Here is a 26547-nt window from a genome sequence, read left to right as displayed (position 1 = left end):
TAAAGATTCCCTCGGTATATTTGTAAATCGCTCCATTAAATTTCATTTCTATGGAAATATTATTTACCTGTAAAAATATACAAATATAACAATCTCCATATTAAATTTTCGTATAATCTCCTAACTAGTAGTTTTTGACCGGAATCATCTTATAAGAGATCACTAGTACTCACGATTTTGAATATCAATGAGTCTTTAATTACAGTTGCTGCGCAGACGCATACAAGTCTTTATATTTCGATTAATAACACTAAAAAATATTTGTCCTAAATTTTTATGCCTATCAAATGATCTAGTAAATACTTTTCACCAGACCACATCTTAATAGTTAAGATCCAAACTTTAAAATTTTGTTAAATTTTAAAAGGTCAAAATACATTTATATATCTAACCAAGGTTCTAAATAGTACGTGATATAGCGCCGCTATAGAGATTTCGGACCATAAAAACTATGGCACTATCAGTGCTATAGTGTGCTATTTCGCGCTATAGCGGTGCTATATGGCCATAGTGTCATTTTTTAACTATGCCGCTATGACGCGATAAATGCTATTTAAACCTTTGTATCTTTTTTTTTATAAAAGTGGTTCAAAGACCACCAGTTTCATTAGAAACTAATTGTTCATACAAAAATATGCCATAAGGCAGATACAAACCAACTGATTGCACCATTTTCTAAACAACAATTTTTAGGCAAGCAGAAGGTAGACAAAAGTTATCTAAGCACCAAATAGTCTGAGGGATTTCATACAAAGCAGTAACTAAAGGAAAGTAACAGAAGATATGCTAATAAAAGTAGTAGCTAGTCAGCTAAACCTTTGTATCTAACATATCAAGCCTTTATAATTAGCATATTAAGTTTTTTATACTTAGCATATCGAGATCAGAGAAGTTCAGAAAAAGAAAGTGTCCACGAAAAAAAAGTTTCAAAAAGAAAAAAAAAAAAAAGTTACGGAAATCGTTAACGAATTTAACTGAATTTGATAAATTAGACAGAGAGTTAAAGATCGGATTGAATAATTTCTCAAAAATGTAATGCCTCAGCGCTTCGGTCATAATGTTTTATGTTTTGAACTTTAATAGTGTACTTAAATTATATTTTGACAAGTGGAGTGCCAATTTAAATCATTTATAAGAGGTAAATATCGGATTCTAGATTGTTGAAATGAAAGATTCTAGACGAGCGGTATCAGCGGTAGTCACGAGTCATAGATAACAGATGGCAGTCGGTCCAAGCGATGCCGCACTAAAAATTAAAAGTTAAATTAGTGCAAATTCAAACCAAATGGTCTGTGCCAAACGCCAATATTGATCACAAGTTTAAATCTTTGTTGGCAATTCGGCATGCTTCGAATGTACCTCTTTAATTTTTTGCCTTTTCTTTTGCTTTCCGTCATTTCCTATTATCTTTTTAATTCACACGCTTGTTGGTTGTCATAAAATCTCTTAATATAATGCTAATTAAGCCATCGTCGTCTCTCGTGCGCTTGGCTTGGCCTACACCGAAAGTTTTTTGTTGAGTAGACAACTGCAGAACTACTACTACCTTTTTTGGAAATTTGAATCGTATATTTTTTGGCAAAAAAAAAAAAATATATTGAATCGTCTATTTAATCTATATGCCTCTCCTGCGTACTTGCAAAAAATTATGTCGTATAAAAGTTGTGTTGATGGGTCTTCCGAGGATGAGCAATCAAAAACAATAAGCAAAAGTAGGTGCAAACGGATCGGTTATGGATTAGATATTGGTAAATCTTACTGTATCCGTTTTATTTTTCATATAAAAATACCAATTGGATATTAAACATATATATATATACACACACACATATTAAATACTACACAAATATAAATACAGATACAAATATAATTTGAATACTTAATTTAAATATTGTAACAAAATTAACATATTACTCAATAAATTAGTTTTCATTAGAATCAAATGGACAAACAAAAATACTGATACATATAATTATCTGTATCCACATATGCCACAAACATATATATGAAAAATTAAAAATATAAATATGGATAATTGGATCCGTATTTGTATATGCTTTTGAAACTGTATTTGTATTTGTATCCGAATATTCGAATCTGCAAAAAAGTATATATGAATTTGAATACAAACGGATAATATCCGTTTGCATCCAGCAAAACGATTGCACGCTATGTGGTTTATCTATAATTCAAAAGTAAAACAATAACGATATTTTGGTGGATTACAAAAGGAAGTATAATGAGGTTCAAAACATGTTGTCCCAAAATTTAAATGCAAAATGATCTTGCTAGAAAAGTTCATCCATATCTGTCTATCTTAAATTTGAATGTCGCCGTACTGTAGAGCTGACATCTCGGACGCACTTTTAGCGGATTGCTCTGTTACTATTAATTTTCTACCGATCGGTGCACATTCATTTCTCCATAACAAAGCCGATGTGCTACTGGAGAAATCATCCAACAAAAACAGAAAAAAAAAAATCCCACGAGCCGCACAAAATTGGCATCCACAGAAGCCCCAGAAATTTAGCTGAACCTGTCTGATGTAAGAAAACAAGAATGTGATGCCAATTATTTGGTCTATATAGAGAATATTAGTCTGAACAATAAAGACATAATAAAGCAAAAATAATTCAAACAGGAAGGATCTTAAGCCAGTTAAAAGGTGGCTAAGCCACCTCTATAATTTTAAAACATTAGTTATATATAATAAGATTTAATTAAGTTTTATTTTTTTGGAATATTTTATATAGTCCAACCTCCCTCATAAATGATCACATGTTAGATTTAGTCTAATAATAAAAGCTTATATAGTGTTGGATTTAATTCTCACTAATTATAATTTTTATATTTTAATTTTTAGTCCTCCCCGTCAAAATTTTCTAGTTCCGCCTCGGAATTCGAACAACTTTTAATAGTCAAAACTTTGAAAGTTTCCAAGACCTATATAAAGACTGGCAGATGGGGTCATTGCTCATTGCAATGGAATTCCAGTAAATGAGACCAAGAACTTCTGTTTGCGGGGCTTTGATTTGACGAGCATGGCCCAATTCAGCCCATGTTAAAGAGCTTAGCTTGAAAATTAGTCTAGAAGCATGGGCAAGTACCAGCAAGTTTCCAAGAAAAATACATAAGACTTCAGTGAGCATAAATCAGTGTTGTAGTATCAGTAGAATGCCATACGAAAGGCATTTGTATACGTGTAGCGACGAAAAATACAGACTGATCGATATATAATGATGCGGAGTTATCCGTGATCAGATAACGTTTTAATTTAAGAAGCATAATACAAATAGAACTTAGAAGTTTCAAAATACTATCCAAGAAGCCGACAGAGATGGATGAGATACCTCTACTAGTGTGGTACCCTACTGAGGCTGACCTGCAGATGGTGCTATATCAAGGACCCCCTGCCGACTTGAATGGCTCTTTTGAGCCTTAATCTTAGTTATATATGTTTCAAGTTTAGGATTTGTATGTTGCTGTGCTTGTTTTTGTATGTTACGGCAAACTGTTTAGCCTCCCAGTTTTATGTATAACTTTTGAGTATTTTCTAGTTAAGATGTGTTTTTCTGGTAGTAGAATGATGTACTGATCTTGTTTTACAATTCTTGTTTCTTTAATGAAACGGGCAGTATGCCTTTTATCCAAAAAGTTTTTTATTGTGAGAATTAACATGAGATCTGAACTAGGGGTGGCAACGAACCGAACCGAACCGAACTTACCTTAGGTTTGAGTTTGGTTTGAATTAATTTCGAACCCAACTTGGTTTGATTCGTTTCGAACCGAACCCATTTCGAATCAAATTAATTGCGAACTACACATTTTTTGAATCGAACCCAAATCGAATCACGAACTAAATTATTTTTTAGCAGTCCTAGTTATACCAGTAGTTTATACATTAATTTTTTCTTGCGAGACAATTCACATGGCTTTCTTTTAACAGTATGAACTATGAAATGAGTGTTTTTAAGTTGAAAAATTGTTCATGAATAAATACATCAGAGACGGCTTTTCTGGTATAAACTATGAGAGACGACCGAAGAGAGATGAGAGACAGTCATCTAGGCTGGAGAGAGAAGTGACAGCCGGAGAGACAGCCAGTCGCCAAGAGTCGGCTAGATTTTAGAGCTAGAGGGAGAGTGAGTTAGGGAGAGGTGGAGAGAGAACTAGGTTATTGAGATTTGAGAGCGAGGGAGTGTCGGCTAGGTTAAATTATGACTCTCTATCTTGAATTTTAATTTCATCAGGTAAATGGACGGCCGATGTTATTATGAGATTCGAGCCATAAAAATGATCGAACCCATTTCGATCGAACCAGGCTAGGTTTGGGTTTGGTTTGAATTAATTCCGAACCGAACCTGGTTTGGTTCGTTTCAATTCGAACCCATTTCAAATCAAATTAAACTCGAATCAAACCCGAATCGAATCACGAACCTCGAATTTTTTTGTCAGCCCTAATCTGAACCAACAGAAACTGTAATTCCATTACCAAAATTAGCATGAACCAATCAATCCTATCGTTCCATTACTTAAATCAGCCTGATCTGATTTTCCGATCTTTTTTTCCTCTAATTTGTAACCTTATATATGTGCTAAATGAGGTCAAACTAACATTTTGCTCTAAACATACTATTTTCTTTTTCTTAATAAAGGGTAAAACTGACATTTCATGCATTTAAATTAGTTTATAGACCCAATAAAATGGGTAAATTTATGAGTTTTTAAAATTTAGAAGAGTAAATATGATATTATGAATTTTAAAGAGAAAAATACATAATTTCGAAGTTTTTGAGGGGTATACATAATATTTTAGATAAAAATTATATACGCCCACTCTATTTTAAAAATTATTTAGAGCTGACCCCATAATTCTCTTAAGAAATAACAAATTAAAATGATATAGATCTTCTTTTTAGTATAATATTGACTTCCACTACTTATAATGCCCCCTCTACGCCTGTTTCTCATAAAGAAAAATATAGGGAGCACAAGGGGACAGATTACAGAAGGTTGATTCAGATCACGAATAATTCTAACTTTTACTCCAACAAAAATATAATCCATGGATGATTTTAACTTTTACTCCTACACAAAAAAATAAAGAATTTCAAAAACTATTCAGATTTTCACGTTATTTTGAAATCTATCCAAACTACAAATTCTTTTTGCGGTTTTGGAATTCTAAACCGCAATTTTTTTTTTTTGCGGTTTTGGACCTACTTTCTGCCAAAAAAAATTACTTTTTTTTCAAAACTCTCTTTCTGCAAAAATTATTTGTGGTTTTGTCTTATTATTTTTTTTAACAGAAAAATTTATAATTTATTTATTTTTTATATTGAAATATTAGAAATATTTAATATATTTCTTTGAAAATAGATGAAATATTATATAATTTGATTTATTAGAAAGACTACAACAAATAATCCAGATCAACATTTTTCAGGCCGAATTTTTCACGATTGTAAGAAAAATTAATATATTTCTTTGTGTGTTATTGGAAAAAAAATAAAAATGCTTAGATTATGAGTTACTAATCTCAGTTCAAAAGTCACTTCTAGGTAAATATAGAAAATATTGTAATCCTTCTAGTGTATTTAATATTTAAAAAGTTGTATCTATTTTTGAAAAAAAAACAAAAACTTTAAGTTATTTAATGATTGTTATTAAAAAAGAATTCTCAAAATAAATACAATTTTTTAGAAATTAAATATATTAGAAGAATCACAGTATTTTTTGTATTACCTAGAAGTGACTTTTGAACTTCAATCAATAACTTAGAATCCAAACATTTTTATTATTTTTCCAATAACACAAAAAGAAATATATTAAATTTTTTTACAGCCGTGAAAAATCCGACTTAAAAAATATTGATTCAGTTTATTTGTCGCAGTCTTTCTAATAAATCAAATTATATAATATTTCATCTATTTTTAAATAAATATATTAAATATTTCTAATGTTTCAATATAAAAATAAATAAATTATAATTTTTTTTGTTAAAAAACAAAAGACAAAACCACAAATAATTTTTGCAGAAAGAATGTTTTTTAAAAAAAAATCGCAAAAGAATTTTGCGATTTGGATAAATTTCGAAATAACACGAAAACCTGAATAGTTTTTAATTTTTTTTTTTTTTTTTTGGATAGATTTGGTCAGACAAGTACATTAGTACTCTATACGAATGGATTTATTATTTGATTGTGGGAAGGACCGGAAGGTCATTTTCCATCCCAACAGGCGCAAGTCATATTCTTAATCACCGATTTAAAACTCTCGTGTGATTTCAAAACCAATCACACTTTCGAAATGCCGACCTATAATAATACCTAAAGACAAAAATAGAGATGAGAAATTTAAAAAAGAATTAAAAAATATGAAAAAGTAAATGATGATAGAAACAATTATTTTAATTCTTATTTAAGTTGATTGATATATTCAATTGAATTTCCATCATACGCCACGCGTGATACTGAATAATCATAACAATTCGTTCGAAATTTCTGAACTGCTACAGAGTATGGTTAATATAACATCAATGTCATTTCATTTCAGTTTATATAACACCAATTCAAAAACTATCAAATCGAATTCAAATAGTGAATCTAAACTGTTCAAACCGATCCACTTCATTAGTTATGCATTTACATGTAAAATTTATAAGTTTTTGAGTTTATTTGGTATCAAGTCAAGCGGTCAAATGTGTGAGTTTTTAAGTTAATTTTAATACATTCATTTTTTAATTTTTTTTACCGTTTGATTTGATACTAAAATAACTCGAAAATATAAAAAGTTTGCATGTAAACACATCACTCATAAAGTAAATTGGTTTGAACGGTTTTGATTCCCCATTCGAACTCGATTTAATAGGTTTTGAAGTTGGTGTTATATAGACTGAAATGACACTAATGTTATATTAGCCATACTCACTGCTACGTTTTTGTTTTATTTATGAAATGCTCAATTTTTAAAAGGCTCAAATTCTGAATTATTGATCCGATTAAAAATATATTTAAACACACATTGTTAATACATTATTGCAAAATTTTATGTATAATATTAATTATATTTAAACTAGGAAAAATATATATGTAATTTAGATTTTTTTTTATTCATATAAAATGTCAATCAAAAAGTGATAAATTTTTATATACCTGCATAGAAAATAATATTACATATAACGATTTTATTTAATGTTTTTATTTTTGATATATAAATTTTATTATTTTTATTATTTAAAAATTAAAATACAAACAGGACAGACAAAAAAATGAAGTCGTTTAAATCCTTTCGAAATATATTCCGAATTTTAAACCTCGGCCAACCTTAAACCTCCGCCGAATTAATCACCCTTCTACGGTTCTACCGCTCTACTCTCCAGTCTCCAGTCTGCAGACGATCCTCGAGAGAGCGGGAAAAAAGAGAACCGTACACTTTTCCTTCGCAATCCTCTTCCCTCCCTCGTTTGCTCGCACGCCGTATCTCTTCTTCGATGGGAATCAAGGTAGGAGCGCTCTCTCCCTCCTCGGCTAGTCTTCTCTTGCTTTTAAGTGGAGTTAATACTCTTTTTATACTAGGGTTTGACGAAGCTGTTGGCGGAGCGCGCGCCAAGATCAGTTGTGCAACACAAGATAGAGAACTACTCAGGCCGAGAGATTGCCGTTGATGCTAGCTTGTGCATTTACCAATTCCTTGTACGTTTTCTTTGTCTTTTCTAGACTTTTAGTATCTCTTTTGTGTGAAATTTTTTCCTCCGAGTACTCATTTATATCCATAATATCCTATGAAGCAATAAAGAATGGAGGTACCTGTGTTTGTTGCTGGATTGATTGGTTCTTCAGTGCCCATAAAAAATTTGGAAGACCACTTTTATTGTTATTATGAGGAATTCTGGAAATTAAATACCCAATTTTCACTCTCAATGCCCGCACCCTTCCATAATTGTCCGATCAATCATGCAAAACTTCAGAATTCGAATGCGTTCCAACACTTTCATGAATTAAAGTTTTTAAACATCAGAATAAAATTCCCAGGGTTGAAAAGTCAAGAAAATCGTGAAAGGTAATTTTGTGTCCACAGTCCACCCATTTTAAATAAAGAAGAGCATGGTTCCAAATGCCTTGTGTCTTTCATGCCTCACATACTTATCTCTGTTTTCAAAGTCCAAACAGTCGAGCCGAACCTCTCAACATGATATCCATATTAAAATGTGCTTGGAGACCAAATTTTATATTTTTTGAAATTTTTTTACTATTTTATTATATAGGTACAAAATAACTGTTTTTCACAAGATTCTGGACCATCCAAAAACAGTGATTTTGTGTCTATCTAAAAAAAAAAAATTCAAAAAATATATAATTTGGTCTCCAAGCACATCTTAATATGGAGATCGTGTTAAGTGGTTCGGATCGACTGTTTGGAATTTAAAATCGGAAATTAAGGATGTGAGACACGATTGAGGCATGAAAAACATGAGGCATTGAACCCTACTCATAAAAAAAAATATTAAATTTGAGGGAATTGTTTTTACATTTTTAGTTCTAACAATGCACGACATGAACTCGTTTTTTCTCCTAGATTGTCATAGGAAGGAGGGGTGTAGAGACCCTAACAAATGATGCTGGTGAAGTTACTAGGTGAAGAAAAAAGAGCTCCCTTGCCCATTCACTTAATTTGGCTATGACCCTCAGAAAATTTTATATGCTTTTCAATTTTTTTGTGCTTTTCTGCAGTCATTTGGTTGGCATGTTCAATAGGACCGTAAGATTGCTTGAAGCAGGAATTAAGCCAGTGTAATTATTTATTATAACTGCACTTCTGTTATTGGAATGTTATAATTTTTTCTTCGAGCAAATTATTTTTTTATTTTTATTTTTTATATTTGATAGGTATGTTTTCGATGGTCGGCCACCTCTGCTGAAGAAACAGGAGCTTGCAAAAAGGCATGCACTTTTCTCATCTGATTTGCTAAAACCCTTAATTCTTTTTTTGGTATATTGTTTTTCTGTAATTGGAGATTTGGTCCCGTTGATTTGCTTTGTAGATTCTCAAAGAGAGAAGATGCTGAAAAGGATTTGTCTACTGCAATGGAGGTAATTTTCTTACAACCCTTGCTGTTCTCACTGTTTTAGCTTCTTTGTGTTATTAGTTTAATTAGTGCTTCCTCCATTTTATCTTTTGGTGCTAGACTGTACAATTGCAAGTAAATCAAGTTAAAAGCTTAATATTAACTAGGTTCACTACCATAATGTGAGAGTTTCTTTTGAGATTTGTTCTTCTAATGGAATTTTGAGTTAACAGGCTGGTGATCAAGAGGCAATTGAAAAGTTCAGCAAAAGAACTGTCAAGGTGTTTTCTTTTCTCCATTTTTCTTCTCCTTCAAGAATGATACCCTTTTTTTTTGTAGACTGAGGTGGTATTCTTTAACTTTCCATTTCACTCTCAGGTTACAACAAAGCAGAATGAAGATTGCAAAAGGCTCTTAAAATTAATGGGCATCCCCATAATTCAGGTTATAGTAGAAACTTGCAGTCAGTTCTTTTGCCATTTATCAATTTATCTTACTAAAAATTATGTAGAGTTGCCAGTGCTAGAGGCAACCTTTATTTCTTGGCAGCTTCATCTACTTATTCATAAATTTTTATATTTCTTTGAATCATTTTCAGGCACCATGTGAAGCCGAAGCACAATGTGCAGCACTTTGCACAAGTGGGAAGGCAAATTTTTTGAGATGCATTATTTTACTGATGTGTTCATTTCTTTTGTTGTTACAATAAACTCCAGTGGTTTATAATTTGTTTTTCTCGTATCAAACTTATATTCAAAACCTCAGAAGATCACACTATTGCAAAACTGAAAAGTACCTCAGAAACCAGTAGAAAGTGTCTGATGTGGCCATGTACAAACTTTCCATCCTCTCTATGTACTAGTAATAAAGGAGCCTTTTTAGGTATTTCAATGAAGTTTAGGTGGGCTGGAGTAGGTGGCATTTCCTATACAATACAAGACATTTCTTTATTTGCTGGAATCTCACATGATATTATGAGGTTTTGTACGGGCATTGTGGGGTACATTAAAATTGATTATTTTTTTATTATTATTATCTACAGGTATATGCTGTCGCCTCAGAAGACATGGATTCTCTGACTTTTGGAGCTCCTAGGTTCCTTCGACATTTAATGGATCCAACCTTTAAAAAGATTCCAATTGCAGAATATGAAACTTCTAAGGCATTTTTTCTACTCTATTGAGAAGCGTACTTTAAAATGTTAGAAGTTTATTAAATAAATAAATGGTTCTAAAGTATATCCCAGTTACTGTTTTGGTTACTGAGGCTTCAAAATTCCTTTTTGGGCTGTGAATTTTGTCTGATTTACACCATGTTGGTCCTTCCCTCTTTTTTCACAAAGGAAGACCAATCTAATTTGTGGTAATGTTAGATCAGTCATCTTTTCATTGAACCGCTTCCCACCAGATAAGTAATTCCATATAACTTTAAATAATATGTCCATTTATAAAATTGAAATTTAAAGGGACAAAATGGAAAATAAGTAAGAATTGTATTGCAGATCATGTTGTGGTTTCTTGTTAGGGATTGATTTTTTGTAGATTACTCTTTAGGTTTTGGAGGAGCTCCAACTTACCATGGATCAGTTCATTGATTTATGTATTCTAAGTGGATGTGACTACTGTAGTAGCATCAGAGGTACATTTTTTACTTTATTATATAGCTCTCGGCATGTTAGTATATTTCATACATTTTCTACTTATTACTGGGTCGTTGTTTTTTCCTTGTTCTGTTGTTTTTACAATTTGTTTCTACTGCTATTATTTAATTTTGTGTGGAATTTTCTTGGTAGGTATTGGGGGACAGAGGGCACTTAAGCTTATTAGGCAGCATGGTTTAATTGAACATGTTCTTGAAAACATGAATCTAGAGAGGTTTCTCTGAGACGTGTTTTTTCATACAATCCAAATAGCACAAATAAATAGTAATTTTGGATTAACTTTAATAACTCATTATTATTATATGATTACAGGTATAAGGTGCCTGAGGATTGGCCTTACCAAGAGGTTCGTAGATTGTTCAAAGAGCCGATGGTCTCCTCCGAAGTACCTGACCTGAGCTGGACATCTCCAGATGAGGAGGTCTAATTAGTGCATAAATAATAAAATTGTTTCTTGGTTATGCTAATTGGATTACTCAATAAACCTAACAATATTTAGGCTTTGCTGGAATTTTTGGTGCATGAAAATAATTTCAATCATGACCGCGTTCTAAAGGTTTTAGTTCTCTTGAAACTATTTACTTGGGGTTATAATCATATGATTTGCTTCTTCTTCTTTTTCTGATTCTTTTGTTTATTATTTTTGTTCCTAGGGAATAGGAAAGATTGAAGCTACCTTAAAGAAGTATACTCCAACCCTGTAAGCTCTCAAAATAAATAAGTAAATAAATGTAAAACTCAGAACTATTTTGTGAAATGGTGGGTAACTGCTGCTTTGAATCTGCTCAGACCTGCAGCTTCTTTCAATCCTATTTTGCCATCTCAAGCTTTTCAACCAAAGGTTAGTATATATTCTCTCTCCACCTTTTTTATAAAATCTTTGCAGAGGCTGCCAAGGTCAAATTTTAATCAAAACCAAAGTTCAATACATATTACAAGCTAAAGAGAGAAACCTAAAGACAAAACACATAATACAAAGACAGTAAATGAATATCTCCTAACTATATTTTTAAAAACATAGCTGCATGCGTGATAATTTTATATAAAAAAACTGCAGCGGGGACTCTTTCTCTGTGACCCTCCTAAACAACCTGCATATATTAGGAAACAAACCATATGTTGATAGCATTTTCATGATATTTGACTGGCAGGTGTCCAGACTTAAAACAGTCACACCAGCAGTATTCTCATCTCGATTTAGTACTATGAGTCTCATGGCAAATGCGGGTGTTGTGAGGGCCATATGGCCGAGAAATTTCGGTTGCTCTTTAACTCCCTTGAGGAGTTCATGTATGCTCTAACATTTGGTTTTGTACTAAATGCAAGCTTTATAGTGTTGTCTTTCCTTTCTTTTAAAGTACCTTGTACCTTTTATGTTTTGAGGTCAGGTACAGTATCAGACTGCCAACATTTGAAATCCTCTTACTGCATTGAACTCTTTTTTTTTATATATATTTTCCTGTTAAGAAAGATTGCTGTTGGATTAATAAAAAAAAAAAAAAAAGATGGCTGTTGGTTTTGTAGATAATAGGCTCAAAACAATGCCGTTGGTAATTTGTAGTGTACCAACTACCAAGGTACTCTTAAACAAACAAAAAACTAAAAACTAAAGAAGAAACACCTTTGGGACTAGAATTGATGGATGATTGGCATGGATTTACTTTCATAATAGGTTTTTAAGGTTACATTACATTTTAACAGATACCATAACAGCAAGCTCACTCTTATTCCGTCCTTAACAATTGGGTGGAACAAAACCTCAAGATATCAAGTGAAACCTTCCCTCATCCTTCCAAATATGCGCATGCCGATTCCACAAAGTTCGTTTGACGCATTCTCCTCAGTTAGCCCCAAAATTACAAATTATGCGGAAACAGACTTCATCTTTCTTGTTTGTGTATATGTAACATGGAGTAGAACTAGGTGTTCTTAACCTCACTAAAGTGTTTGGTGAGCTTAACTTCAAAATCTATTAAATCTATTTCAAATGATGAACCTGAACCGTTAAAATCCGCCTATCTTACGAGAGATGACTCTACATGTGAAAATTTTAAACATTCGAATTAATTTAGTATAAAGTCAAGCGGTCAAAAAACGTTCAAAAAATAAATACACTAAAATTAATTTAATAACCTTCTAATTTTGACCGATTGACTTTATACTAAATTAATTTGAATGTTTAAAAATGTCACATGTAGATGCATCACATGTAAAATAGGCGGGTTTCAACAGTTCAGATTTGTCATTTGAAACCAATTTGATAAGTTTTGGAGTTAAGCTCACCAAACACTTTGGTGAGCTTAAAAACACCTATTCTACTCTGTAACATGCACGACCCGTGGAAACTACTGCGGAAATCAATCTGCTGTATATAATTGTACCAGTGATTCCAACAAAATTAGCGACCTCCCCTACAATCACTGGTACAATTATATTGTAACATTAGTTTAGGGCACCCAAAGTTAATGCTTTATAAATGAAGTTCATGGATAATTCATAAGTCAGTTGATGCACATATGCTAACGCCTATTGTACCAGTGATTCCAACAAATCAAACAACAATGACGCATAGAACTTAGCTACTTCCCTTTATTTTCCTTCATTTTCTAGCACATACGACCCTACTTCATGGCTCCACGAGAGAAATCTGCTGCGCCAGGATGTAGTGTTTGTGAGTTTATTGGAATCGCTAACTTTGCAACATGTGGATCATTCCGTGCATATATTTTCGTCTAAACCGTCGATCGATTAGATCAACATTATATTCTATATAATTACGTACTTGGAGACCAGATTTTATATTTTTTAGAATTTACTTGTTAATTTTAAACGGACATATTACTATCTTGATTTTAAAACGTGATAAAATTATGCCCAACTTTTAAGCGCATCTATTTGTCTGAATACATGTATTCGGACAACTGATTTTTTTTTTTTCTTTCAAGTCCGGAAAGAGCAACTTGAAATGATGCGTTTAAGATGAACAAGTAACACCTGTAAATAATTTTCTATATCAATATATCTTAGTGGAAAATTTTCCACTAACTCTCAAAAAAAAAAGATGAACAAGTAACATATTTTCTGCTATCCGAATGTACGAATTTCATCCAAACTACTGAATATATGCGTTCAATTTTACGTATTATCTTGTTAATTTTTTAAATCTGAATTAGTCTTACTATTCATTTAAAAATAAGAGAAGAAAAAAAATCTTCTGCCACTGCCAGTGACTTCACACACGGTAACGATTACCGGTTCCCGCCTCAGGAAATCTGGCTGCTTTAGGATAAGGTGTTCATTTGCCTTCTTGGTTAAAGAAACCGAATCAAGTGAGAGCCGAGCAAAGAAAAGAATAGAAAAGGAAAAGATGTTACCAGCATCTCCGGCTGCTTTACCAACCAGCAATGCCATTAGTGCTGCTCCGAGATGGTTCTCTCCGCCAATGGCAGGTCACTTGCTCTTCCCTCTCGGTCCTCGCCTCGACATGACCTCGCGAACTTTTAGGAGCTCTTTCGTGGTAGATGCGAAAAAGGCAACCAGGAGAGAGAATCAAACCTGGCGCCATACGCGCATCCGTAAGAAGGTCTGCATAACTACTAAACCCTTGGACCTGATAAGTCTGAATCTTTTTTTCCCGCGTCGTTTATTTTCTTTCTTCGCCATGCCCGGTATCTGCTTGATACATTCTCTAAGAGACTTTGTTGTTATAAAAATACTAAGTAATTAGGGATCTTAGAAGAGCATTTAAAGCTTTGACATTGGGATTTTAGTTTACGACCTCTATAAGTAGAATGTGCAATCAAATAATTGGGTAAAGCTAGACATTCAACCTGACTCAGCCACCTATGATAGTGCCAAAAGTCGCCTCAAAATGCTCACAAGTAGTAATCCTGCAAAAGTTCAAATTAGTGTGAATCACGTGCACATTTGTTCTGTGAAAGTGTGGATCTACAAATTATTCTGCGTAAACTCTGTACAATTTTGAATTTATGCAGAGTTAACACTTTTGGGCATTTTGCGCAGCAATGTGATGCCTTGTGATAAGTGGGTGAGTGGGGGCTGAAGATGCCTCTGGCAATAGTTAGTTAGCACACCTCTAAATAATAAATCCTCTCTGCACCTCAACCGTAACATTTTTCAAACTTGTTTGCGGTCAGTGTTCTTTATAAACAATTCTGCACAGCCTCAATTATGGAATTAAGCAGCAAGAAACCTTGTTCAATTTTTGTGTGTATCTGTGGCGGAGTGGGGTTGGGGAGAGGGGGTGTATGGGGTCCCTATTGGTCAGGTATGGACTGTTAGCCAACTGGTAGGGTTATGCTGGAGACAGAGAGTTGTTACTATCTCCTGCTTTTTTGGATTTATGGTCTGTCGCAGGGTATGTAAGGAATGTAGAGGATTTACAAGGAGTGTGGAGGATTTTACAGTAGCTTGTTTAATCTGTGTATTCCTTTTGGTTTTGTGTCTATTTATATGAACTTTGATTATCAGTTTCATAGAGCTTTTGGCCTGGCTACTGGCTTCCACTGTTTAAAAAAATAGAAAATAACATAGAAAGAGAGAAAGATTGCCTGGAGTAATATCCATACAAAATTACAAATAAATACCAATTCAAAAAGGCGCTTTTCTTTATCATAGCACACATTATTTATTGCATCCTTCATTGCACTCTTGATATCTAGGTTGAAGGTACGCCAGAGAGACCAAGACTAAGTGTGTTCCGTTCAAATAAGCATTTACACGTGCAAGTCATAGATGACTCAAAGATGCACACCTTGGCTACAGCTTCAACCATGCAAAAGACTATCACTCAGGAAGTTCCATTCTCTTCTGGGCCCACCATGGTAAATTATAATGTTCCAATTGATTATTTAATTATATTGAGAACATGTACAGGTAGCAAAGCACATGTAAATATCAGTCGCAGTTTTTCATACACGCAAACCAAAGATTAAGATGTTGATCACATTTGCAAATAATAATGTTCAAAACCCAAACTAATTAAAGAAAAAAAAAAGAATAAAGTACCCTCACTTTACCATGAAGTCATTAACTCAATAATTGCTTAATCACCTGTTTTGTCAATTTACTGAGCGTCATCTAGACCTTTTTGTATTATTTTAAGTTTGTGGGGGTTTAGGGGGCATATAAAAAGACTGGAGAAAGCATTCCTGATGTTGGGCCAAAATTGTCAATACTTAACACAATTTGCTAATCCTTGCCACTAACATAGAGGTGTAGTTGCACATATGAGGAATGTCACATGCTATTGGCTGTATTAACATTGAGGTGTAGTAAAAAATGCTTACATAACTCGTGCAATTTTGCTAAATAATAGGAGGTGGCAAGGAAGATTGGTGAAACCATAGCCAAGGCTTGCTTGGAAAAAGGAATTACAAAAGTAGTTTTTGACAGAGGTGGTTTTTATTACCATGGTCGCATCCAAGCCATAGCAGATGCAGCACGTGAAAATGGACTTGATTTCTGAAATGTGTAGAACTTACAAGAAATGCATTTTTTTTTCTCTTACATTGTCAGTTAATTTGAATCATGCGTATCAGTTTCAATGGGTCATTTTTTTTTGTAGCATGACATTTTGGTTTGAAATCAGATAATTTCAAGTGTAGCATGGTTATTGGTTCCATTTTTATTGTAAAATAGTTGCTTTCATGGACAGCGAAATGAGCTTTTGCAGTGAAGACTGAGAGGCAAGCTTTGGGAAATGTCCAAGAGAAAAATCAGGCAGGGACAAATACTGCTATGATATTATGACCTTTTATCAATTACTGTCCACTTAAACAGTGCTAGCCAGTTTCATTTCTTGAAAAAGGAATACATTGATTCCAGCAATGTTAGAATAAAAATTATATATATTCAGATGCACATGTTATGTACATATACACATACAAGAAACAATATCTGATCTTGCATTGAACTTGCTAACAAAAATACCTCAGACATTTAATAATCTTAGCCGCAGCAAAAAAGAATTCTCTGGACTTGTTTGGCATTTATTTATTTGCCATACCAAGCTTCCAGAATTATTAATTTACCTCCATATTTTAGAAATAAGGAAACTAGCCTAATAGTATTACACCTTGTTAAAGCTGCATGTATGATTAGTAGAGAATTATCTAGGTCAAGTCATAAATTGCTTGATCTTCTAGATCATGGTGCCATCTGGAATTATAGAGTTTTTATACACTACAGTGATGCCAGAGCGTATGTAGAAGCCCAGTTTGGGTCTATCAGCTTCTTGCACATTCTGCATTGAAAATCAATAAAAAAAATGAAATAAATATTGGTAAATTCGATATGTAAATAATATATTATTAAATCAATAGTACCTTTTTTTTTTCTTTCCTTTGTTTGAATTTAGTTATAGCATAAAGCATTAAAGAAGATTCATTTAGTACCAGCTTGAAGCTGTGGTACTGATACCGGGCTATATCTTAAAATCCTACCTTTTGCTTTCTTTCAGGTTCTGAGCACTTTCTAGTATCTAGTTGTGGTTATTACATTGCTTACACTAGAATGTCATTGTACCATTGGTATTGACATACATGTACTGATAGGTGCAGAACCTGAACCGATTTTCTTTTTTAAAAGTCAAAATGATCTGAACATGATCCAAGAAAACCCAGATTTGAAGGCAAACTACCTAAAACATGACTTAACCTGTACCATGATCCAAAATCTGAAAAATGATCCAAACCCAAAACGACACAAGCGCTGCCCAATCCCAATTTGAGACAATCAGATGACTTGACTAAAAACAACCTACATCTGATACTTCAAAATCATCTGAGGCTGGACACCCTACAATCTGACCCGAAATAAAAAAGAATAAGAAACTGGACTATCCAAAACCCAACCTGACTTGACCTGTGATGACCCAAGATCAGACAATGATCCGAAGTCAAAATAATCCGAACCCAACCTGTCCAATTGTCACACCTCTATGGACTGGTACTCTGGAACCGTATAAAACTCTAATAGAAACGCCATGACTTACATCTGTGTTCATGAGGACCACATTCCTACCGATCCTTGCATTTTTGTCAATTATGCAATTCCTGTAAGAAAAACACAGGACAGATAGATTAATATAGTTCTCCTTCTGTTTGCCCTAAAAGTAAATTTCAAATCGTTGGTACCTGATCTTGCTGTTTTCTCCAATACCAACAGGTACCTGCCCCATATTTAGCAAATCGGCTCTCTCCTCCTCAGTCTGGTAAAAATCTGCCCCCAACATCATTGTATCCTACAATTAAGCATGCACATGTATGAAATTTGCAATTAATATAGTTCGTTTTTCAGAACATGCGAAATGAGAAATATCCCACGAGGATTTCTGTGCCATAAGTTGCCACAAATCAGTACAACAACAACCATCAAGCCTTTAGTCCCAAACAAGTTGCCACGAATTAGTAAAGACATGAAATTGAACCAATGACCTCGACTTTCATTATTAGCAATGCATGCATGCATTTTTTTAATCTTTGGTTAATTTTTATCAAAAGGTTTAAAGAACTGATCAATTCCAATAGAGAAATTTACTCATTTACTGTTTTCATGTTTGGGTCTCTTGATATTTTACAAAATGAACTCCGAAATTTACAATTATTTATTCACATGCATCAATTGTGGCAGAGTACTTAAATTTACTGTTTTAATGTTTGGATTAGTCATTTGTGCTTTGGATTTTGAAATCTTAATGTACAAGAGAGATTGGGGCAACTTGTTGAGCAGTAGGTCATATTCTCTGAGAAACTGGGTCAAGAAGGATTAGGGTGATAATTTCCACCTTTTTTAGAGTTTGAGAATTGTTTCCTATGTTTTTGTAACAGTACACTAGCATTTCCAGGTTTTTACCAGGTTATATGTGACTGTAATCTTACCTTAAGTTCCACACCAGATTCAAGTCGAGCGCGAATACCAACAATTGAATGCTCAACACTGCATGCAGACAAGAAGCTCCCGTCTGAAATTATCGAATCAACCACCTATGTAATGAAGCAACAAAAATAAAATAATAAAAACAGCATCTTGGAGATATTTGAGAGTATACAGTTCTTTTAGGAAAAAAATTATATAATCCAAAATATGACAAATGTCTTTCCTATGCTGTCATCCTAACTTTTTCAACTGAATTGACCAAGTGCCCTGCCCTTTGACAATGAGAAAGGAGGTCTTTTCAGTAAATGGTAGTACGTGTATGTTATAACTTTTGGTAGAAAGTGAAGAGATGTCTCACTTTTTTGCAAGGGGTCACAAGACATGTCCACCTTTTTTTTAATATGAGACTTCATTTAGCAAGGTGTATACTTTGAGATTTTAGAAGGATATAATTGCAAGTAATCCTAAGTGATCACTAAATATTACCCTGCAATTTTCAATCCTTGTTGGAGGTAAGAAGCGAGGCGAGGTGAAGATAGGCTTTGATGGATCATAGAAGCAAAAATTGGGAGCCTACAAGAAAGATAAATGTTGCAATATCATTAGATCAATTAAAAGTTTACTACATGACATGCAGGAGAGATGAAGGGAATGCTGGGGAGAGAAGATAAAATTGAGAGGTTTCCGGTATTGAACTCGTACAGGTTACGATGAGAAAGTGAGTTATACCTGATCAGTGAGAGACAGATTTGCATCAAAGAATGACTTGATGGTACCAATATCCTCCCAGTAGTCTTTGAACAAATAAGCCTGTAGATGGGAAAGATGTGAAAACCAGTACTAGATGGTACCAATATCCTCCTTATATTCCGCTTTCTTACTAGTAGTACATTGACTTAACCGTCAGAAGCAATGGATAAATTGGTTTCAGTTATTGTTGTTTTCTAGTAGTATCCTATTATAATTCGAACCTAAAATGAATTAATCTTGGCCTCTACAGGTTGTTAACATACCCACTTGTGTGGTAAGGTTAACTTCACCACAATTTGTAAGAAGTAATCCAAATTAGCATCAATTTAATCAACTTTCCAGCAGATGGTTTGTAAATTTACTCTATTTTTTTAAACTGCAAGTACCTGAACTTTGTATTCTCTGGCAGCTGTGGGAATAACTTCAGATCCAAAATCATTTGCCAATGGACATTCAAATCTGAAGCAACGGTTTTGAATGCTAAAACAATAAGAAAGAAGGCTCCGCTGGCACAAACAGATGTACTTCCATCCCTTTCAAATTAGGGATTAACATAATGTAGAGGTACCACATGACCGCTGCCTTGATACAATGCAGTCCCTTTTTTTTTTTTTCTTGTTTGTGTTGTACTGAGTGCAATTACACTTGCCAGAGTAATGTGAAACTTTTGTTCTGCAGCAGGGCTTAATTGAGGCATTATTGCAACAATAATTTGTTCTGCATAAGGGCTTAACTTGAGACAGTATTGCAACCATTGGGGTGTTAATTGTGGGCAAAAATTGGGTTTATTTGAGTTCTAAATGCAAATTTTATGAGGGCTGGTTGAAAATTTGTGAGTTAAGGGAGATTAATTGTGTGATCAAGCTGCAGAGTAAGCAGCAGCACTTAAATTGATCCTTCATGGTGCAATGGAGATCAATTTATTTATTCATAGTTGTGAAAAACACCTCAACTTACTGCAAATTTGTCTCAACCAATATAACTTCACTAAATCAACAATATGAATCCACTTGAAATATCATTTGTATACACTAAACACAACATATAGAAGCACCTGAGAAGCTTCAAGAGAACATCAGTTTTGAAGACATAAATTCCCATGGAGGCAATGTACTGGTTCTTTTCAGGGTTCTCTTCCCCAATTAACCTTAGAACCGATGCTTTTATTTGCTGTTAAGCAGAAGCAAGAATTTCAGCTTAAATAAAAAAGGGTACTAATAAAAAAAGAAAAATAACTATATAGACTCTCAAACTTTCAGATTTTTTTATACAACCACCTAAACTCTCTAGTTTTGAAAAGAAGTCTAGGTAGTTCAAAAGAGCAAGTGAGGAATTTAACTTTCACCTTAATAGGAAGGAGTAATAACAATGTTTTACATACCATTCTCTTTAGATCATCGCCTTTGGGTTTTTCAAGGAAGCGAGTGATGCGCATGTCTTTGTCTACCTTCACCAATCCGAAATCAGAAGCTCGGCTAGGATTTATAAGAGGTAAACACGAACTTAAAATACAAGCAGAAGAGACAAGATGATGTGACATGTTTATATAGTTCAGTTGAGTTACTCTTTAAGTTTTCATGGGGATTATTTCCCTTTTATTTGGGTTTTATTATCTGGATTAGTTTCATACTTCTCTATCCAGGGTAGGCAAAACCGGAGTGTTAATTCGTAATTTTCAACAGTACACTGAACACATACTTGGCTAGCTAGGTCTAAAGTCTAAATGATTTTACAGCACGTGTCGTGATATTAAACTACTTATACAAACTTCTGTAATATTTAAAGAAGATCGAAGTGCCATTACCTATCATCCATGGTTAAGCAAGAGACTGAAATATCAGCATTGGATTCCTTATGTTTCTGCATAACAATTTTAGTCAACTGTTAGTTAAGTAAAGAGATTGCACTGCTTGGTACTGCTGCAGTGATGGAGCTAGTACAAACACCCTTATTACTGATTGTAACTCAATATTTGTTTCTTTGCAGGTTAATTTTTAATTTTTTTTTTGGGATGGGGGGGGGGGGGGGGGGGGGGGGGGGGGGGTCTTCTTCTCTTGTTTTTCATTTTTCTATCTGAATGGGGTGTATTAAACATGAGGCTCTCTATATGTACAAAAAAAAAATCTAATCCACCCATATTATACTGATATGTACCTGAATAAAGTCCATATAATCCATCCTGTAGAGATGGTCACCTGACAGGATGAGCACATTCTCTATGCCTCTCATCTTAAAATCCTGTACAATCAAAATCAACAATGTGCCTACGGCACATAAACCCACAGATACATGATGTGAAAAGTTCACAATGAAAATAAAATTGCAATCCTCACCTCAAACATCCAAATAAATTGCCTGACAGCATCTGCAGTTCCCTGAAACCACCTTTTTCCAAATTCACCGGGGGTTTGTGTTGCCGCAAGTATCTTAAAATAAAGCGGGAAAATGAAGAAGAATTAGACTGTGATGGGACAGTCAAGTTACAACCTCAGCAGATTTATAACTCATACACAGTTGACTTTAGTTCAAAAGAACCAATTCAATAGAGGTAACACACAACCTCAGTGAATACAATCCGGCCAAATCAGTAAGATCAAGTCAGCATGACAATAGGTTGGCTGGCACATCAATCCCAAAGCACAATCAACAGTCCAAAACAATTACATCCAGGTTAATAAAAACCTTGTTGGCACTGGCATGGACTGGTACTTAAAATTATAGAGATGCAATATACCTCAACAAAACCATTGTCAAAATTGAGACCATTGCCAAAGTTGTAGGTGTGGGCAATGTGTCGGTTGAGAGACTGAGAGTTGAATTGAGTAAGGATGTAAATCTTCTTTATGCCACTGTTCAGGCAATTGCTTACTGGTATGTCTATGAGCCTGTAACAGCCACCAACTGGAACCTGATGTTCCAAAAAATAATATTAGAGAACATCTCACGATACAACAGCAAAACCTGAATTTCATGGGAATCTTTCCAAGACATGAGATTTGCCACTTATACCCAGTATCTCTTCTAATTTGTTTTCAAAACAACCCGAAGCATTTTCTCAATCATTTATCTATATAGAAACAGTTAGGAATATGGATTTGTACATGTACCGTTCTTGATAACAAAGATGACTTATTGGTACAATTATGTACCTCATCTGAACAGACCTTTGCACTCTCAATATATATTAATGTTCCTATGCATGAAACTTGTAAGAAATACTTTTTACCAGCAATTAAAGCCTTTTTGATTGAACAAGGGTAATTCTCACTTTGCAAGTTATTTGCGAATCTTTCTATTTAAAATAAATTGCTGAAATTAACCTGAACTATCAGAAAATTCAAAAAGGCCTTTTCAGACCTCTGCATATTTTCATTAATTACTTACCACTATTACAAACAAAAACAGAAAATGAAAAGACCATGGAATAGATGAAGATCTATTCCACAATTTTGAAAAAGTAAGAAGAAGAAAACAGTTTGAATAATGAACAAATTGGGAAACCCAGCAATGTTTGAGTTGTGCATCTAGAAATTAAAGCATTATCTCAAATCATACAATGCATTATCAGCATCCCTTATCTGCAGCTTATATGTATTTATATATTTTTTTTTCAAAAAAGTGTTTAACATTGATAGAAAAATTATTTATATCTTACATTACTGGGAATAAAAATCTAGATGTTGTAAAATTACTTATTCGACAAAGTGTTTAACTTAAAAGTTTCTTATCATCAAACAGAAAGAAAACATTGTGAACACTTTGTATGCTGCGTATAAACACTTGTGAATTTAAATATGAATAACTTGTATGTTAAGTTTAAACAATTTTGGGGTGTAGATAAGGGTTGTAAGAATATGGGTGAAAAAAAAAAATTATCTTTCGAAAGTATCAAAAGAAAGTAAAGTTTAGAAAAAATCAAGAGATGATACTTCTAAATTGCAATTAAAATCATGTGTAGAGCTAACTAACAGAATGTTTGTAGCATACAACTAGTAGGGATTACAGAAAAAAAATTGCTGCCGAATTTTCCAATATGCAGCTAGTAGCTATAGAAGTATAACAGATTACAGAAAAGTTTTGTTGCATAATTTGAGCATCTTGCATTTATATAAAGAAAAAGATAGTTAGCTGCAGGGGGGCAACAGACAAAAAAGGAACCGAGGCATTGCACTTGTTCTTTTAACTTAGTGAGGATTTGCATAGCACAGAGATTTTGTTTCCATTTCAAAGACTTCTCTCCTTAGGAAAATCCTCTCTGGCGGATCCAGATCCAGGAAAAATCAATTATATATTTTTTGGTCGGTTTATTTTAGGAGCCACAATGATAGATTACATTCATATGGTAGAAGTATTATTAGCCATCTAACAAAATGTTTGTGATCTAAAGCATTTTTCTAAAACAAAAGGACTAGTCCTTCGTGGTTACACTACTACTACAAAGTGATCAATGAAAGTGATACAGGGTCTTGATTTTTACGCATGATGAGGATAACTAAATACCTAAAGTAAAAAAAAAAAAAAAATTGAATAAATACATAACTAGTTAAATTGAACTTACTGCTGGTTTAGCTCGTTTCTGTGTAAGAGGGAAGAGACGCGTGCCAGCTCCACCACCCAGAATGATAGAAACCACCGATTTTGGATCCGCTGGCTGCATTGCTTTCCTCACCTCAGCATCTGTAGGCTTCACCTGATTCATCCCAGAAGAAAAGAGGAAAAAAATAAAATAAGAAAACCAGTATATTCTAATTTTCAGAAATGATATTAAGTTAAACAATCAAATCCTGAAATCTATCAGTACATGATATAGAAGAGTTTCCAACCGACTGAACAATGAGAAATTAATGTTAAAACTCGATATTTTTTGTACAATCACAATTGCATTATGACCTGACGGCCACAAGAAAGGCCTGTTGCAAAATATGCTATGTTTTAAAGCAAAATTACCACAATAAACTATTTTCTGAAGGGGACGAATGCAAAAGTTCCACCTAAGCAAATACAAAATAGAAAATTTGTGGAACTTTCCGTCATACCTCCAGGTTCGTTGTAATGTCGTTGAAAATAGAGTTAACTATTGCTGATCTTCTAAGCGGTACATCTGATCCCACCTTCCTCCGACAATGCACAGTCGACCTTGAAAAGGAGCTCCGGCGATCGCAGGATACGGGCGATCCGAATGCCTGAGATGACACTGAGGGCATTTTCGCTGATGCAATGGCCATGGCCTTGGCCTCGTTTTAAGAGCCTCGTAAGGTGTGATAGAAAGAGAGGAGAGACGCAGAGCGCACGAGAGACCGCGAGGAGGGGAGAGAACCCAGCATCGGTCAATATATAATTGTTGTATTAGGCGGTAGAACTACGGAGAGAGGGAGTTTAAAATTAGAAAAGAAAAAAAATAGACAAAATGAAGTCAGGTAAACCGGGCCAGCTCTGCAAATGGGATACAAATCTGCTGAAATTTCGGCTTTTCGAATCCTACCGTCCAATTCTTTTGAGACGTGTGCACATAAAATCAGCTACTTTGAGATTCGTGCATAAAAAAGTTGAACGACTGGATTTAAAAAACAGAAATTTCAGAATTAATTTTCACTCGTGAAGAATTTCAGCAAATCTTGTTCCTTACACATGGACCACGTCCATATATTTTCCTAAGATTATACCAAGTAGTTGTCAATTAGACTGGGTAAGTGAGTATTAATTAGGAAGAGATTCAATTATCTTTATTTTTTTGTGTCTCCGTCATGTCTTAATTAAATTTTTAAACATTAATAATCTAAAATTTTAAAACTCAATATCAAAATTTATTTTCTTTATGTGTATTCATCACTTTTCGGTTTTGTTTATATTCATTAAGTTGAAGAATCAACGTTAATAATTTATCTGTGTCAATATATTTTTGCAAACTCTTGATACTGATTAAAACAACGTTGGATCGAATTGACGTAATTGTTTATATGTGCGTAGAGAAAATGATATAGATCAAATTTAATGGTTTTATTTCGATATTTGAGTATTAAATTTTGAGTTATTAAAATTTAACAAATTGAGACATGTTGGAGGCATAAAAATTGAAGACATTTGAACTCCCATCATTGATGAATGATCATAAACTACGTCCTTTCTATTTTTTGTATGAAATAGATGTATCAAAACAAGAAAGTTCTTTTTTTTGAAATATAAAAAATACAACTTTTCAAATTAAGAAACTAAGAAACAACTAAATTATAAATGCATTTTTCTAATATTGTTAATATTTTATACGGTTGCAAAAAATATATATTTTATACAATAATTTAAATTAATTCCAACAATGGTTAATACTCTATTTACAAGAATTAGTATTTGATCTAATAATAAAGGACAACGTCCTCCGTATAGAAAATTATGGATTCGAAATCTGAATAAAAAGTCATTTATAAATAGTTAAATAAAAGGTTTGTAGGCTAGATAGCCATTTTCTATCTAAAAGAAAGAATACTATTTTAAAAAATCGCTGTTTGTAACACAGTAACAGTAATCTTAGTAGATTTATCATGTATTATTTATAAGAAAATTACTAAATATTATATTTTTGAATAACAAATTGTTACTAATAATTTATATTCTGTAATTAGGGACATACAATTTGCCCTTCTTTTTTAAACCAACAAACAAAATATTCCTCCTCATAAATTATTAACAAAATTTACTTATGGCCCCATTTCTCCCTCATTTTCTCTCCCTCTCACTTATCCCTGTTTACTGATGTAGATTATTACAATACAAGTAATAAATCCTAGTTGATACTCAATTCGGCTGCAAGTGTACAACCCTGTCAAGTAGTACTTAGGGATCGTCTCCACAGGGACAAGTTGGAATATCAAAATCTAATTTAGTAAAAGAAAGTAAAAAGGAATTTGTTTGTTCAAAGGTTGGTTTGATTGTGATTAAGTTGAATTAAACTAAGTCTTTAAAGCAAAATCTGATTTTTATCAAGTATGAGAAATTATGGTTTCTTAGGGTTCCTATCCACTAATGTCACGACTAATTGGTTTATAAATTTATGTTCTTATGTTTATGAAGGCACAGTTTGGTGTTGTAGGTACAAAGTGATATTTCTATATTAATACCATCTTTAAATTAGAATAAACGTCACCTCTCAGTACTTGGCTACTCTAATCTAAAGTCA

General features: G+C 33.4%; 3 protein-coding genes across 4 annotated transcripts; 2 read left to right on the top strand and 1 right to left on the bottom strand.

The window, feature by feature from the left end:
* The first annotated feature begins 7344 nt into the window (after positions 1-7344).
* Positions 7345-12162, top strand: LOC144544544 (flap endonuclease 1-A-like). Of its 2 annotated transcripts, none has more exons than XM_078293072.1 (17): positions 7345-7504; positions 7578-7694; positions 8578-8636; positions 8733-8792; positions 8889-8942; positions 9044-9092; positions 9301-9348; positions 9446-9511; positions 9666-9716; positions 10110-10229; positions 10621-10705; positions 10860-10941; positions 11040-11148; positions 11227-11283; positions 11381-11427; positions 11517-11568; positions 11879-12162. In XM_078293072.1, the coding sequence occupies exons 1-17, from the start codon at positions 7493-7495 to the stop codon at positions 12026-12028; spliced, it is 1218 nt and encodes a 405-aa protein (XP_078149198.1). In that variant the 5' UTR covers positions 7345-7492; the 3' UTR covers positions 12029-12162. The 2 variants fall into 2 exon arrangements, with proteins under 2 accessions (XP_078149198.1, XP_078149206.1); XM_078293080.1 differs by lacking the exon at positions 7345-7504 and adding an exon at positions 7790-8061.
* A 1835-nt stretch (positions 12163-13997) lies between these two features.
* On the top strand, positions 13998-16362 carry LOC144544203 (uncharacterized). Its single transcript, XM_078292623.1, has 3 exons — positions 13998-14310; positions 15410-15571; positions 16066-16362. Exons 1-3 carry the CDS (start codon positions 14095-14097, stop codon positions 16213-16215), a joined length of 528 nt encoding a protein of 175 aa, XP_078148749.1. The 5' UTR covers positions 13998-14094; the 3' UTR covers positions 16216-16362.
* A 215-nt stretch (positions 16363-16577) lies between these two features.
* On the bottom strand, positions 16578-24726 carry LOC144544191 (glucose-1-phosphate adenylyltransferase large subunit 1-like). The gene is made up of 15 exons (XM_078292614.1): positions 24413-24726; positions 23935-24066; positions 22111-22284; positions 21710-21802; positions 21531-21614; positions 21181-21236; positions 20758-20851; positions 20431-20546; positions 19763-19835; positions 19356-19436; positions 19113-19199; positions 18629-18733; positions 17885-17991; positions 17743-17803; positions 16578-16992 (listed from the first exon to the last, which is right to left on the bottom strand). The coding sequence occupies exons 1-15, from the start codon at positions 24599-24601 to the stop codon at positions 16891-16893; spliced, it is 1554 nt and encodes a 517-aa protein (XP_078148740.1). The 5' UTR covers positions 24602-24726; the 3' UTR covers positions 16578-16890.
* Positions 24727-26547: the final 1821 nt, after the last annotated feature.

This window comes from Carex rostrata, chromosome 2 (genome assembly GCF_964058835.1).
Source record: "Carex rostrata chromosome 2, lpCarRost1.2, whole genome shotgun sequence".
Taxonomy (NCBI): domain Eukaryota; kingdom Viridiplantae; phylum Streptophyta; class Magnoliopsida; order Poales; family Cyperaceae; genus Carex; species Carex rostrata.
This window is presented reverse-complemented; position numbering and strand designations above follow the sequence as displayed.

Excerpts from the sequence above, each read along its gene's own strand:
- LOC144544544 (XM_078293072.1), top strand. Across the intron at positions 9,093-9,300 it reads ATTTGTCTACTGCAATGGAG|GCTGGTGATCAAGAGGCAAT; the intron begins GTAATTTTCTTA and ends TTGAGTTAACAG. Across the intron at positions 11,284-11,380 it reads ATCATGACCGCGTTCTAAAG|GGAATAGGAAAGATTGAAGC; the intron begins GTTTTAGTTCTC and ends TTTTGTTCCTAG.
- LOC144544191 (XM_078292614.1), bottom strand. The coding sequence starts at position 24,601 with ATGGCCATTGCATCAGCGAAAATGCCCTCAGTGTCATCTCAGGCATTC. Across the intron at positions 24,067-24,412 it reads ACATTACAACGAACCTGGAG|GTGAAGCCTACAGATGCTGA; the intron begins GTATGACGGAAA and ends GGGATGAATCAG. Across the intron at positions 19,437-19,762 it reads CCAGAGAATACAAAGTTCAG|GCTTATTTGTTCAAAGACTA; the intron begins GTACTTGCAGTT and ends TCCCATCTACAG.
- LOC144544203 (XM_078292623.1), top strand. The coding sequence starts at position 14,095 with ATGTTACCAGCATCTCCGGCTGCTTTACCAACCAGCAATGCCATTAGT. Across the intron at positions 14,311-15,409 it reads ATACGCGCATCCGTAAGAAG|GTTGAAGGTACGCCAGAGAG; the intron begins GTCTGCATAACT and ends CTTGATATCTAG. Across the intron at positions 15,572-16,065 it reads TCTCTTCTGGGCCCACCATG|GAGGTGGCAAGGAAGATTGG; the intron begins GTAAATTATAAT and ends GCTAAATAATAG.